At 43.1% G+C, this 16166-nt stretch overlaps 1 protein-coding gene across 1 annotated transcript in view; it reads right to left on the bottom strand.

The window, feature by feature from the left end:
• Positions 1–11235: 11235 nt before the first annotated feature.
• crfb16 (cytokine receptor family member B16) overlaps positions 11236–16166 on the bottom strand; it is a 78202-nt gene continuing 73271 nt past the window's right edge. Inside the window, exon 7 of the mRNA XM_063044987.1 lies at positions 11236–13139. Within this exon, the coding sequence (XP_062901057.1) occupies positions 12840–13139 (300 nt within the window). The 3' untranslated portion in view covers positions 11236–12839. The remainder of the gene's footprint in view (positions 13140–16166) is intronic.

Here is a 16166-nt window from a genome sequence, read left to right on the forward strand (position 1 = left end):
GAGATGGTGGGAGAGTGGGACTAAATGGGAGATTGGAACAGCTCATGGTAAAATGGAGGAGCAGACTCGATGGGCCAAATGGCCGGCTTCTGCTCTTTGTCTTATGGTCTTATGGTCTATAACACCAGAACTCCAAAGAAACTTAGAAGCAACAGAATTGTGCTTACTAAGAAGAATGCTGAAAATATCATATAGAGATAGGGTAACTAATAAGACAGTACTCCAATGTGCCCATACAAAAAGATCTTTAATGAGAACATTAAATGAGAGGAAACTTAAATTCCTGGGCCATGTCATCAGAAAGGGAGAAATAGAAATAGGCTGTGTACTCAGCCCCCTGCTGTACTCACTGTACACCCATGATTGTGTAGCCAAGTTTCCATCGAACTCAATATATAAGTTTATTGATGACACCACAATTGTAGGCCGTATCTCGGATAATAATGAGTTTGAGTACAGAGATTAAATTAAGAACCTGGTGGCATGGTGCGAAGACAATAACCTATCCCTCAACATCAGCAAGATGAAGGAATTGGTTGTTGACTTCCGAAGGAGTAGCGGACCACATGACCACATTTACATCGGTGGTACACTAGTGGAACAGGTCAAAAGCTTTAAGTTCCTCGGGGTCAGTATCACAAATGACCTGACTTGGTCCAACCAAGCAGAGTCCACTGCCAAGAATGCCCACCAGCACCTTTACTTCCTGAGAAAGCTAAAGAAATTTGGCCTGTCCCCTAAAACCCTCACTAATTTTTATAGATGCACTGTAGAAAGCATTCTTCTAGGGTGTATAACAACCTGGTATGGAAGTTGTCCTGTCCAAGACCGGAAGAAGCTGCAGAAGATCGTGAACACAGCCCAGCACATCACACAAATCAATCTTCCGTCCTTGGACTCACTTTACACCGCACGCTGTTGGAGCAGTGCTGCCAGGATAATCAAGGACACGACCCACCCAGCCAACACACTTTTCGTCCCTCTCCCCTCCGGGAGAAGGCTCAGAAGCTTGAAGACTCATACGGCCAGATTTGGGAACAGCTTCTTTCCAACTGTTAAGACTGCTGAATAGATCCTGACCTGGATCTGAGCCGTACCCTCCAAATATTCGGACCTGCCTCTCGGTTTTTTGCACTACCTTAATTTCCCTTTTCTATTTTCTATTATGATTTATAATTTAAATTTTTACTATTTACTATCGATTTGTACTCCAGGGAGCGTGAAGTGCAGAATCAACTATCGTTGTGATGATTATACGCTCTAGTGTCAATTGTTGGTGACAATAAAGTAAAGTAAGGTAGAATGCCTTACATTACAAGGCCATATGCCTGGGATACGCTGAAGAGGAAGGCAAAGAAGAAAATATATGGACACTGTGAAAGAACTAACAGATCTAAGTGTGCGAGATATTATTGACGCTGCAAGGGATCGTTTGATGTGGAAAGCTATGATTGCCGAAGCGTGTAATGCACAAGGCACATGAAGAAGACCCAGACAGACCTCTGTTTAATGATGGGTGCTTATGAAATAGCAGGGTAACAACTATGAAGCTTAACTAAATCAAGGTTATTCATAAAGACAATGGCAGACAATTGCAAGATCTAGTCGAAGTGATTTCTCAGACAAAATCTTCACTTGCTTTAATGCAACCTTTCACCTCATTTTCTGCTCCCAATCTTTTTCACTGATGACCATGACATCCCACCAGCAAATTGGATTATTCTGAAAATGGAAATCAAAAAACATGCGGACATCGCAGATGTTGGAATTAAAGAAGAGAAACTGATGGAAACATTCAGCAGGTCAGGAGGCATCTGTGTAGAGAGAAAAAGTTTTTATTAATTTCTTTGACCTGAAACATTAACTCCCTTTATCTCTCCGCTGATGGTGCCTGAGACATTGTTGTTTTAATTAGGATCTGCCAGTAGTGTCTATGAGCATTCTGAGTCCTTGTGATACCTCCTCACTAAAATGAATGAAAACTCAAATCCTCCATGTTTCATATTCATTAATAGTTTAGAGCTTTCACAGTAATTAAAGAAAGTAATCTTCAAGATAGGCTCAAAAATCACAGTCTTTTACATCAATAAGTAATAAGTTGTCAATAAAGTTGTTCATAAACATAATGGCTAATCAGGCCATGGATTCAGCTCCACCGGTCCACCTTTTCCCAATATCTTGGCAGGGAGGTTTGCTGAGGCTATTGGGGAGAATTTAAACTAGATTGCTGGGAATGAGAACCAAATTGAAGAGACGGAGGAAAGGCAGTTGGCTCACAAATAGAGAAAGCTTGGAGACAATGCGAGAGGGAGGATAGACAGGTGATAGTGAAGGGACGCACTCAGACCAATGGTTTGAGATGTGTCTATTTTAATGCAAGGAGTATTATGAACAAAGCAGATGAGCTTAGAGCGTGGATCAGTACTTGGAACTATGATATACTAGCCATTACAGAGACCTGGATGGCTCAGGGACAGGAATGGTTACTTCGAGTGCCAGGCTTCAGATGTTTCAGAAAGGACAGGGAGGGAGGTAAAAGAGGTGGGGGTGTGGCATGGCTGATCAGAGATAGTGTCACAGCTGCAGAAAAGGAGGAAGTCATGGAGGGATTGTCTACGGAGTCTCTGTGGGTGGAAGTTAGGAACAGGAAGAGGTCAATTACCCTACTGGATGTTTTTTATAGAGCACCCAATAGTAACAAGGACATCGAGCAGCAGATAGGGAGACAGATTCTAGAAAGGTGTTATAATAACAGGGTTGTTCTGGTGGGAGATCTTAATTTCCCAAATATTGAGTGGCATGTCCCTAGAGTGAGGGGTTCAGATGGGGTGGAGTTTGTTAGGTGTGTTCAAGAAGGTTTCTTGACACAATATGTAGATAAGCCTACAAGAGGAGAGGCTGTACTTGATCTGGTATTGGGAAATGAACCTGGTCAGGTGTCAGATCTCTCAGTGGGAGAGCATTTTGCAGATAGTGATCACAATTCTATCTCCTTTACCGTAGCATTGGAGAGGGATAGGAACAGACAAGTTAGGGAAAGGTTTAATTGGAGTAAGGGGAAATATGAGGCTATCAGGCAGGAACTTGGAAGCATAAAAAGGGAAAAGATGTTCACAGCGAAATGTACGGAAGAAATGTGGCAAAGGTTCAGGGGATATTTGCATGGGGTTCTGCATAAGTACGTTCCAATGAGACAGGGAAAGGATGGTAGGGTACAGGAACAGTGGTGTAGAAAGGCTGTTGTAAATCTAGTCAAGAAGAAAAGAAGAGCTTACGGAAGGTTCAAAAAGCTAGGTAATGAAAGAGATCTAAAAGACTGTAAGGCTAGCAGGAAGGAGTTTAAGAATGAAATTAGGAGAGCCAAAAGGGGCCATGAAAAGGCCTTGGCAGATAGGATTAAGGAAAACCCCAAGGCATTCTACAAGTATGTGAAGAGCAAGAGGATAAGACATGAGAATAGGACCAATCAAGTGTGACAATGGAAAAGTGTGTATGGAACCGGAGGAAATAGCAGAGGTACTTAATGAATACTTTGCTTCAGTATTCACTATGGAAAAAGATCATGACGATTGTAGGGATGATTTACAGCAGACTGAAAAGCTTGAGCGTGTAGATATTAAGAAGGAGGATGTGCAGGAGTTTTTGGAAAGCATCAAGTTAGTTAAGTCACCGGGACCGGACAAGATATACACCAGGCTACTTTGGGAGGTGAGGAGGAGATTGCAGAGTCTCTGGCGATGAACTTTGCATCATCATTGGGGACAGGAGAGGTTCCAGAGGATTGGAGAGTTATGGATGTTGTTCCATTATTCAAGAAAAGGAGTAGAGATAGCCCAGGAAATTATAGACCAGTAACTCTTGTCGTGAGAGGCCCCTTGGGTAAGAGTGAGCATAAAATGGTGGAATTCTTCACTAAGATGGAGAGTGACATAGTTAATTCAGAAACAAAGGTTCTGAACTTAAAGAAGTGTAACTTTGAAGGTATGAGACGTGAATTAGCTAAGATAGACTGGCAAATGACACTTAAAGGATTGACGGTGGATATGCAATGGCAAGCATTTAAAGGTTGCATGGATGAACTACAACAATTGTTCATCCCAGTTTGGCAAAAGAATAAATCAGGGAAGGTAGTGCACCCGTGGCTGACAAGGGAAATTAGGGATAATATCAATTCCAAAGAAGAAGCATACAAATTAGCCAGAAAAAGCGGCTCACCTGAGGACTGGGAGAAATTCAGAGTTCAGCAGAGGAGGACAAAGGGCTTAATTAAGAAAGGGGAAAAAGATTATGAGAGAAAATTGGCAGGAAACATAAAAACTGACTGTAAAAGCTTTTATAGATATGTGAAAAGAAAAAGATTGGTTAAACCAAATGTAGGTCCCCTACAGACAGAAACAGGTGAATTGATTATGGGGAGCAAGGACATGGCAGACCAATTGAATAACTACTTTGGTTCTGTCTTCACTAAGGAGGACATAAATAATCTTCCAGAAATAGTATGGGACAGAGAGTCCAGTGAGATGGAGGAACTGAGGGAAATACATGTTAGTAGGGAAGTGGTGTTAGGTAAATTGAAGGGATTAAAGGCAGGTAAATCCCCAGGGCCAGATGGTCTGCATCCCAGACTGCTTAAGGAAGTTGCCCAAGAAATAGTGGATGCATTAGTGATAATTTTTCAAAACTCTTTAGATTCTGGACTAGTTCCTGAGGATTGGAGGGTGGCTAATGAAACCCCACTTTTTAAAAAAAGAGGGAGAGGGAAACCAGGGAATTATAGACTGGTTAGCCTAACATCGGTGGTGGGGAAACTGCTAGAGTCAGTTATCAAAGATGTGATAACAGCACATTTGGAAAGCGGTGAAATCATCGGACAAAGTCAGCATGGATTTGTGAAAGGAAAATCATGTCTGATGAATCTCATAGAATTTTTTGAGGATGTAACTAGTAGAGTGGATAGGGGAGAACCAGTGGATGTGGTATATTTGGATTTTCAAAAGGCTTTTGACAAGGTCCCACACAGGAGATTAGTGTGCAAACTTAAAGCACATGGTATTGGGGGTAAGGTATTGATGTGGATAGAGAATTGGTTGGCAGACAGGAAGCAAAGAGTGGGAATAAACGGGATCTTTTCAGAATGGCAGGCAGTGACTAGTGGGGTACCGCAAGGCTCAGTGCTGGGACCCCAGTTGTTTACAATATATATTAATGACTTGGATGAGGGAATTAAATGCAGCATCTCCAAGTTTGTGGATGACACGAAGCTGGGCGGCAGTGTTAGCTGTGAGGAGGATGCTAAGAGGATGCAGGGTGACTTGGATAGGTTAGGTGAGTGGGCAAATTCATGGCAGATGCAATTTAATGTGGATAAATGTGAAGTTATCCACTTTGGTGGCAAAAACAGGAAAACAGATTATTATCTGAATGGTGGCTAATTGGGAAAAGGGGAGGTGCAACGAGACCTGGGTGTCATTATACACCAGTCATTGAAAGTGGGCATGCAGGTACAGCAGGCGGTAAAAAAGGCGAATGGTATGCTGGCATTCATAGCAAGAGGATTCGAGTACAGGAGCAGGGAGGTATTACTGCAGTTGTACAAGGCCTTGGTGAGACCACACCTGGAGTATTGTGTGCAGTTTTGGTCCCCTAATCTGAGGAAAGACATCCTTGCCATAGAGGGAGTACAAAGAAGGTTCACCAGATTGATTCCTGGGATGGCAGGACTTTCATATGATGAAAGACTGGATGAACTGGGCTTATTCTCGTTGGAATTTAGAAGACTGAGGGGGGATCTGATTGAAACGTATAAAATCCTAAAGGGATTGGACAGGCTAGATGCAGGAAGATTGTTCCCGATGTTGGGGAAGTCCAGAACGAGGTGTCACAGTTTGAGGATAAAGGGGAAGCCTTTTAGGACCGAGATTAGGAAAAACTTCTTCACACAGAGAGTGGTGAATCTGTGGAATTCTCTGCCACAGGAAACAGTTGAGGCCAGTTCATTGGCCATATTTAAGAGGGAGTTAGATATGGCCCTTGTGGCTACAGGGGTCAGGGGGTATGGAGGGAAGGCTGGGTTCTGAGTTGGATGATCAGCCATGATCATACTGAATGGTGGTGCAGGCTCAAAGGGCCGAATGGCCTACTCCTGCACCTATTTTCTATGTTTCTATGTTTCTATATCTTACTTCAGTGGTCGGTAAGTTGATGGAGAAGATCCTGAGAAGCAGGATTTATGAACATTTGGAGAGGCATAATATGATTAGGAATAGTCAGCATGGCTTTGTAAAAGTAAGGTTGTGCCTTATGAGCCTGATTCAATATTTTGAGGATGTGACTAAACACATTGATGAAGGTAGAGCAGTTGATGTTGTGTATACAGGTGTCCCACGCTTTTCGAACGTTCGCTTTACGAAACCTCACTGTTACGAAAGACCTACATTAGTACCCTGTTTTCGCTTTCAGAAGGTGTTTTCACTGTTAAGAAGAAAGGCAGCGCGTGATAAAAAATCAGCACACGAAAAAATCAGTGCGCGATAAAAAGCAGCACGCGTCCCGAGCAGCCACTCTCCCCAGGATTCGGAACGGCATTGCTTAAACATGTGCTTGTGAGCAGCCATTAGCAAGCTGAGTTCTGAGGTATTGGAAAAGCCTAAAAGAGCTTGTAAGGGTGTTACACTTAGCGTAAAACTATACATAATTAAGCGTTTCGATCGTGGTGAACGAAGCAAGGACAAAGTGAGTTTGGCTTGTGGAAGCTGACGAAGATGAAGAGATTTTGGCGTCCCATGCCCAAGAACTGATAGATGAAGAGCTGGTGCAATTGGAAGAGGAAAGGATAACAATCCAAACCGAATGCAGTAGCGAACTGAACGTGAGCAACTGCGTGAGATTTTCACTGCAATAATAAAGTACGACTTTAATTTTGAAAGGGTACATAGGTTTAGGGGATATTTTCAGGGTGGTTTGAGTCCTTCCAAACAACTGTATGATAGAAAAATGAGCGAGGCTCAGCAGTCAAGCAAGCCTTCCACATCAGCCACAGCAGACGACGAACCTCGATCTTCGACATTGAGGCGGGCAGTCATAGGAGAAGATGAGCTGCCTGCCCTGATCGACGATGAGATGACACCCCCGTGTCCCACCACCCCAACACCCGGGCCCCAGACAGATACTGTACCGATTTGCGGAGAATGCAGCAGTAGCCAGGAGGCACACAGCAAATCTTTAAGAAAAAATCCGAGATGAACAAGCTAATTAATTTGGTGCCACCGACACGTAATTGTCGGCCCAGATCAGTGCCGATTTCCAATTGCATCGCCTCTGATCTGGGCCAACAATTACGTGCCGGGCAGCACCTAATTAATTAGCATGTTTATTTCAGCTTTTTCCTTAAAGATGTGCTATGTGCCTCCCAGCTGCTGCTGCGTTCTTCACGGCAATGTATCGGGTCGGTGGCCCGGAGGGTGGGGGCCAGTGCAACACCCAGCCTGCGACGACTCAGCCTAACACACCATCATCAGTTTGCTTGGCAAGCTGTCTTCCCAATTCCGTTAAGTGATACTACACTGTACATACATTATTTCTACTTTATATAGGCTGTGTATTTTTATGTGTTATTTGGTAGATTTGGCAGCCTCATAGCTTAAAGGTTACCGGAGAGAGTGTTTTTGCCAACAGCGCTTGTGTGAGATTTTCTGCCAACGGCGCTTGTGTGAGATTTTCGCTACGGAGATCTGTGCAGGCAATCGTTGTAGAGAAGTATATAGGCTGTGTATTTATCATATCATTCCTGCTTTTACTATATGTTACTGTTATTTTAGGTTTTATGTGTTATTTGTCATGATTTGGTAGGTTATTTTTGGGTCTGCGAACACTCACAAGATTTTCCCATATAAATAAATGGTAATTCCTTCGTTGCTTTACGACATTTTGGCTTACGAACCGTTTCACAGGAACGCTGTACCTTCGGATGGCGGGGGAAACCTGTATGGATTTCAGCAAGACATTTGACAAGGTACCGCATGCAAGGCTTATTGAGAAAGTAAGGAGGCATGGGATCCAAGGGGCATGACTTTGTGGATCCAGAACTAGCTTGCCCACAGAAGGCAAAGAGTGGTTGTAGATGGGTCATATTCTGCATGGAGATCGTTGACCAGTGGTGTGCCTCAGAGATCTGTTCTGCGACCCCTACTCTTCGTGATTTTTATAAATGACCTAGATGAGGAAGTGGAGGGATGGGTTAGTAAATTTGCTGATGACACAAAGGTTGGAGGTGTTGTGGATAATGTGGAGGGCTGTCAGAAGTTACAGCGGGACATTGATAGGATGAAAAACTGGGCTGAGAAGTAGCAGATGGAGTTCAACCCAGATAAATGTGAGTTGGTTCATTTTGGTAGGTCAAATATGATGGAAGAATATAGTCATAGTCATAGTCATAGTCATAGTCATAGTCATATTTTATTGATCCCGGGGGAAATTGGTTTTTGTTACAGTTGCACCATAAATAATTGAATAGTAATGAAACCATAAATAGTTAAATAGTAATATGTAAATTATGCCAGTAAATTATGAAACAAGTCCAGGACCAGCCTATTGGCTCAGGGTGTCTGACCCTCCAAGGGAGGAGTTGTAAAGTTTGATGGCCACAGGCAGGAATGACTTCCTATGACGCTCTGTGTTGCATCTCGGTGGAATGAGTCTCTGGCTGAATGTACTCCTGTGCCCACCCAGTACCTTATGTGTAGTGGATGGGAGACATTGACCAAGATGGCATGCAACTTAGACAGCATCCTCTTTTCAGACACCACCGTCAGAGAGTCCAGTTCCATCCCCACAACATCACTGGCCTTACAATTGAGTTTGTTGATTCTGTTGGTGTCAGCTACCCTCAGCCTGCTGCCCCAGCACACAACAGCAAACATGATCGCACTGGCCACCACAGACTCATAGAACAGTATTAATAGTATTAACGATAAGACTCTTGGCAGTGTGGAGGATCAGAGAGATCTTGTGGTCCGAGTCCATAGGACACTCAAAACAGGTTGACTCCGTGGTTAACAAAGCATACGGTGGGTGCATTGGCTGGAGAGTGGTGAGTGCGTGGAATGGGCTGCCGGCAATGGTGGTGGAGGCGGATATGATAGGGTCTCTTAAGAGACTCTTGGACAGGTATATGGAGCTCAGAAAAAGAGAGAGCTATGGGTAACCCTAGATAATTCCTCAGGTAAATACATGTTCGGCACAACATTGTGGGCCAGAGGGCCTGTATTGTGCTGTAGGTTTTCTATGTTTCTATGTTTCTAAGACTCTTCTGATTTCTAGGATGTATAATTCCAGGTGACTTGATCTCTCCCCTCATCTCCAGAACTAAGTTGGTGAACATATTCTGCACCGCTACTAAAGCAAGTATTTCTTTCCTCAACTAACAAGGTCAGAACTGCATGCAGTCCTCAACATGCAGCCTCACCAGTGCCCTGTACAATGGCAATATAACCTCCATACTCTTTATTTCAATCCCTCTAGCAATGAAGGACAACATTTCATTTGCCTTCTTTATACTTGCTTGTTACATACCCCTGTTAGGGTGCAATCTCCAGTTACCTTATACGGAAACCGTAGCCTTCAGCCAGGAGCAGATGTCACCCAACCTTCACAGAGTGTTTCAACCCTTAACCACGATACTCTCCAGTTGGTGGGCCGGCAGTGGTGGCCAAATCACTGCCCATCTGCTCCTGGCTTCCAGCTTCGCTCCTCTCACCTACTCCAAATCCAACAAGAGCCTCGTTCTGACTCTTCCCCCATCCTAAGAGCTGCTTGTTTTTTGCTCCTTTTGTCCAGGCCCAGAGCTGACAACAACTGCCATGCTGATTTGGCTGGGAAACCTCTGCAGCTGATCTCCACAGGGACAACCATGCCTGCCATCCCTTGTCTTTACACTCCTGCACTAAGGGCTGGTACTTCAAGGCCTTTCTCTCATGAGCCTCTTCCCATCCCTCCTCCCACGGCACAGTCAGCTCAAACAGAATTATTTCCTTGTCTTCGGTTGACCACAGTACAATGTCTGGGTGTAGGGTTGTGTGCACCACATCCGGGAACTGCAGCCTCCTTCCCACATCGACCCTCATCTCCCAGGACCTGGCTGTTAGCAGCAGATGGGGCTTTGGTTGTTTGGTTACGAAAAGCCTAGCTCCCTCTTTGATGAAGGTGATGGTCTTCCTCAAATCTGTGCCAGCCGTCCTCTTCTTGCATCTCTCCCGCTCTAGTGTGTCAGTGAGAGCCAGAAGCACCTTATCATGGCGCCACCTATACCGTCCTTGAGTTAGAGCTGTTTTACACCCGGACAGTATGTGAGCCAGTGTCCCCTTTTGAGCACAGAGCTTACAGTTCAGGTCCTCTCCTAAAGGCAGATGAAGGTCTTGATCCTGATCACTGCCCTATGCAGCCCTGTGTGAGGTGCGTGCATATGCATATCAGCTGAAGGTATAGTCAGTTTTTGTGCATTCCCTGAGGTGTCGAGAAAAATGGGTGATAAGGAAGGAGCAGCTTCACAGCTCAGGAGACCCAGGTTCAGTCTTGACCATGGATGCTATCTGCGTGGAGTTTGCAAGTTCTTCCTGTGACCATGTGAATTTCCTCTGAGTGCGCTAGTTTCCTCCCACATCTCAAAGTCTATGGTTAATCAGCCATTGTAAATTGCGCCTGCTGTAAGTAAGTGGGAAAAGAATCAAAGGGAACTGATGTATTTGTGAGAGAGACTGAGCTGCCGAAGGAGAGGAGGAGGATGGGATTGCTCAGATGAGAGCCCACATGAACTTGATGAACCAAATGGTCTCTCTATTATAAATATTTAAGGGGTTGGCCATTCAGGCTAATGGCTTCCGTTGAGAAATTCTTTCACGAAGGGGCAGTGGAGGATCAGTCACTGAGCACATTCAAAAAGGTCAATAGATATTTATGTGTTAAAAAATGAACATTTAGTGCAGGAAAGTGGTTTTGTTAATCTTTTTTAGTATGTGCAGATCAAAACACCCAAGAGAATCATTGTCCCCCAGCATGAATCAGGAACATAGATGCTGCCTGACCTGCTGAGTTCCTCCAGCACTATGTGTTTGTTGCTATGAATCAGGAACTACTGCAGAATATCTGTGTAACATAGAAATGTGGAAGTGAAAACCACATTCATTACAAACAATAGATTGAATTTCATCTTAAATGGATTTATTTTATTAAATTCTGCTTGCTTCTGCTGCAATATTGATCTTCTAAAAAGTCAGAGTGACCTTCTGAATTTTTATTCAATTGTAATAATTAACAAAACACGAAAGTAAATATGAAGAGCTTTGTGAAAGCTATTTGCAAGGTCTGTATGGAAACAAGATTTGCCAGTGAGCAAATAGGATCAGGAAAGTCACCCCAACTCCATTGGCTTCATGCCATATAGTCAGAGGGTCTAAAATAGTAAATAATTATTGATAAATAATAATAGAAAATTGGCAGCTATGGACAGATGGGAGGAGGTGGGTGGTGATCACAGGGCAGTAGAATATCTACCCCATTAATTATCTGTTTAAAGTCATGGTCAACACAGTACTTCAGAATAGATAGATGACAACATGTCTCATTTTAAAATGCACAATAGCAACTTGTAATTTACACTGAGATACTTCCCATATGTCTTCAAAGAAGCTGGAAAATAAGGTTGAGAAGCAAAGGAGGAAAAGCAGCCAAAACTCTGATCATCTGTCATCTGACTATTTGGAAATCCTGATGGTTTGGCATTTGACTCTGGTGAACCTCAGTATGTCCAGACCAAACCTTCATTTTGGTCAGAGATTAAAGACCTGGCTGATATCTACAGTGACTTTGCAGTGAAACTTAATTGTTCTTTTTTCATATTAATTTACATGTTTTAATGAATAACAATGAAATGAAAGTAACTTTATTTTTAAATAATTTTAGATCCTTTTTTTAAATTATCTATATGTAGTTCATCAGTTTGCATGTGTCTACAGTTAATGAAGTAGTCAATTACAATGGAGATGGTGACACACACTGGAAAAGACCTTTAGCACAGTCTAGGGCCATGGCCTTGTGACCTGATGGACACTTTCAGACATTTCCATGTCATGGATCAGGCGCAGGAATAGGAAGCCTCCAGGACTTTAGGAAACCTGTGGCTATACATATGTCAATGAGGTCATAAGAATCCCATGATAAGAACACAATCACTAACCTAATCCTTTGTGTGAATATCAGGGTGTTTACCTGGAGGCTAATGGGAGGAGCTTATAAAATTCTGAGGAGCATATGCAGGGGTAGACAGTCAACGTCAATTTCCCAGGATAGAAATACCAAATACTAGAGGACATTCATTTAAAGTGAGAGGGGGAATGTTTAAAGGAGATACTGTATGTAGGGCAAGTTCTTTTCCACCGAAAGTGGTAGTTTGACAAGAGTAGTGGTGGAGCTGAACATGATAGTGATGTTTAAAGGGCTTTGGAGATAGATATATAAGTATGCAGGGAATGATGTGCGAGGGATCACATGTAAATGGAATAGGTTTGGCAATCTGGCATTGTGCTGGGCACAAATATTGTTCCGTTGTGAAATAAAGGTGATTTCTATCCTTTTTTAAAATAGTAAGTGAATTACATGCAAGAAAATGAATCATTTTGTTGATTTATGAGAGCAAGAATCATTTCTGGAACAGTTCTCGTGTCTCTCATCGCCAGATTTCCTGTGGCAACTTATTGCATGTAACACTGAATTAGGACAATTCGCATTAGAAACTGGATAGAGTGCTCTAATTCTTCCAACCAATTGAGCATCCTGAAATCTGTTCATCATCTTACGTAAGACTCTGCTAACATCGGCGGTGTAATTTTCTCATGCTCCAAATTCATTTGAGACTGATATCCTCTCTGCATTGACCATTGGGATTGGGAAATGTTCCCGTATGAAACAGAGTTCATTAACCAGATGTCCATGTCCATGTCCACGTTGTCATTTATCTTCTCCTGTGCAGTCAGTTCTTGATGTTCAGCAATCAATGCCTCTGAATGATGCCAGACCTCAACAGAAGCACATGATTCCTGGCTGTAGTCTTCTGCTTTCAGGACAACTGCTTGAAGGTTTTCCAAATTCTGCAGAGGTTAAACAAAAACATCTAATGTTATAACATTCTTTATCTCTCCATATCCTAAGTCATTGAATGCAGTTCACCAATGTTGTCACTCCAGGAAAGTCTTGAGCCTAAACATTGAGCTCCTGCAGTTCCCATGATTCACCCTGGCTGGACACTTTAGCTGTTCTTTTCCAAATTTCTGACCTCATTCTTGATCATGAGCCTTCGAGCAGATATTAAAGTCAACATCATTTACAGTTTAATGTTCCTCACCCCCAAGTGGGTGGGCAGGTGATGGAGTGAAAAAAGGGTGCTCCTCCTGAACACTTCCCCAAGGCTTTGCACCTTGAGGTGTTTGGAGATCTTGTGTGTTGCTACTACTCTATGTTGGCTGAAGCATGCTTTGTGGTCTGACCAGCAAATCCTGCCAGGTTCTAGACTTAGGCCAAGGTTAAAGGTCATTCCTGTGGACCCAACCCAATGACTGATCAAACAAACATCTTTTGTTACAACAGTCACCAGGATCAAATTGAGTCCGTTAAAGATGATGGGCCATGCAAAAATCATCAGATGTTTCTTGTTAGGTTCATTTGACATTCCATTTAGCATCAAGTGTCCTGCTCTGTTCATTTAGCAAGGGGTGAAATGGGTTGGATCACAAGAAAACGAGTGATTAGGAGCGAGAGTAGGCAACATTACCCCTCAAACCTGCCCCACCATACAATGTGATCATATCTGATTTTCCCCATGTCTCAACTCCTCTTCTGTGCCATTTCCAACAGTCCTCATTTCCCCGGTGTTTTAAAATTTTATCTATCCCCTCTTTAAATATTAGTGATTAAGCAGGTAAAGAATTACAGACTTCCAGCACCCTCTATAAGAAAGTCCTACACATCATAGATTTAAATGTCTGTCCTCTGATTTTAATAGATAGATCCCATGTTCTGTGACTATCCCACAAATGGAAATACCATGACATTTATTTTATTGTAGCCCTTCATATCCGCTACTTTCTGTGTGAAAATGTTGCCTATCATATCCCATTTAAATACTTACCCTCTCACCTTATTTCTTTGCGATCTAGTTTAAGGCTCTCCTGCCATAGGAAAAAGACTGAGTGTGGTCTCACCAGTGTATTGTACAGTTGTAACATAACGTCCAACTCTCGTACTTAGTTCCATGACCAGTGAAGATAACTGTGCCAGTCACCTTCTTCACCACTTTGTCTACCTGTTTGACCACTATTTTGAAACTGTTTGCAGAAAACAAGATAAATCCATTCTAGCTAACCTCAGCCCATTCAGTCTGCTCTCAATCATCAGGAAGATGGTTGAAGGTCTTGTTGACTGTGCAGTAAGGTTTCATATTCAGAATATTTCATATTTTGGGGTGTATGGGGTGTCAGGGAGGGGTAGCACCTCTGGTGGGGGAACATGTCGCATCCTTTTCAGGGCGGTTAGTCCACCTTTGGTCCCCACCTGGCACTCAGCTCTCACCTGTGGCTCCTCGTAGCTGTTTGCATGCGATAGCAGCCACACCCCGGGCAACGGCTTCAACAATCCGGCTAAACCAGGTGAGGGAAGCTGACGGGTCTCAAACCCTCGGTGAGATAGGGAGTTGTCTATCCCAGCATGTGAAGACAGACTCCGGCGGATTGAGCGGACGAGACCCATGGAAGGTCCAACGGTCAAGAAGGCGGTCTCTGCAAGCATCGTGGAACGTGTAGAGCAGGACAAGACACAGAAGACGTCCTGGTCATCCATTGCACCTAGTCCCATCTCCAGCCGTCTAGACTCTGTCTTGCCACTGGATCCGGATGGGAATTGGGAAGAGAGAGTGAGGCTGACGCTGCGCAACTCTCCCTCACTTAAATCCAAATGACGCGCTAGTCTCGACACCATCATAATGGTGTCGAGGTCCTCATCGACGACAACGTTGGACGAACTACAACAACATATTCAGAAATAACCTGCTGAACCAATATTCATGTGTAGGGTTTTCTAGGATCACTTTTCCAAGTAAAGAGAAGTCCTCCAGAATAATCGTGACAGCATTTAATAAAATGTGATATCAAGGAACCTTGGTAAAGCTGAAGTCAATGGTTATCCAGGGGAAATCATTTCAAAGGCTGGAGTCAGACCTCAATCAAATGAATAAAGATCTGGTTCTGGAGGTCAGTCATTTAGACTCCAGACCTTCCTGCAGGAGTTCCTTAGGGCAAATCCTATTCTATTAAATCAGAAGGGAACATGTTTGCCTACGTTTGCTCAATGTTCAATTGCATTTGCAAAATATCAGAAAATAAAGTAGCCCATGCCCAAATACAGGAAATTCATGACTACATGAAGGATTTCATAATTATAAAGCAAGTTTTTGACAGAAAATTACTAGGCAATGGCCATTTTCAATAAGGTGATCATTTACATCATCTTCACCACCTATCTTTTGCTTTTGGCACATTTGTCTTCATAGATCAAAGTATTGAATACAGAAGTTGGGATGTTATGTTGAAGCTGCTTAAGAAGTCAGTGAGGCCTAATTTGGAGTATTGTGTGCAGTTTTGGTCACCTACCTACAGGAAAGATGAAAATAAGATTGAAAGAGTACAGAGAAGATTTACAAGGATTTTGCAGGGCTGGAGGACCCGAGTTATAGGAAAAGATAGAATAGGTTAGAACTTTAGAACTTTATTCCCTAGAATGTAGAAGATTGAGGGGAGATTTGATAGGAATACAAAATTATGAGGGGTATAGATAGGGTAAATGGAATCCACTGAGATTGGGTGAGACTACAACTGGAGTTCAAGGGTTAAGGGTGAAAGCCAAAATGCTTAAAGGGAATGAGTGGAAAATTTTTCACTCAGAGGGTAGTGACAGTGTGGAACAATCTGCCAGTGCAAGTGGTGGATATGATTTTGATTTTAATGTTTAAGAGAAGGTTGAATAGGATAGGAAGGGTATGGAGAGCTATGGCCTAGGTGCAGGTTGGTGGGACTGGGCAGTTTAAATGGTTTGGCATGGACTAGATGGTCTGAAAGACCTGTTTC

Source organism: Mobula hypostoma, chromosome 4, assembly GCF_963921235.1.
Source record: "Mobula hypostoma chromosome 4, sMobHyp1.1, whole genome shotgun sequence".
NCBI classification, from domain to species: domain Eukaryota; kingdom Metazoa; phylum Chordata; class Chondrichthyes; order Myliobatiformes; family Myliobatidae; genus Mobula; species Mobula hypostoma.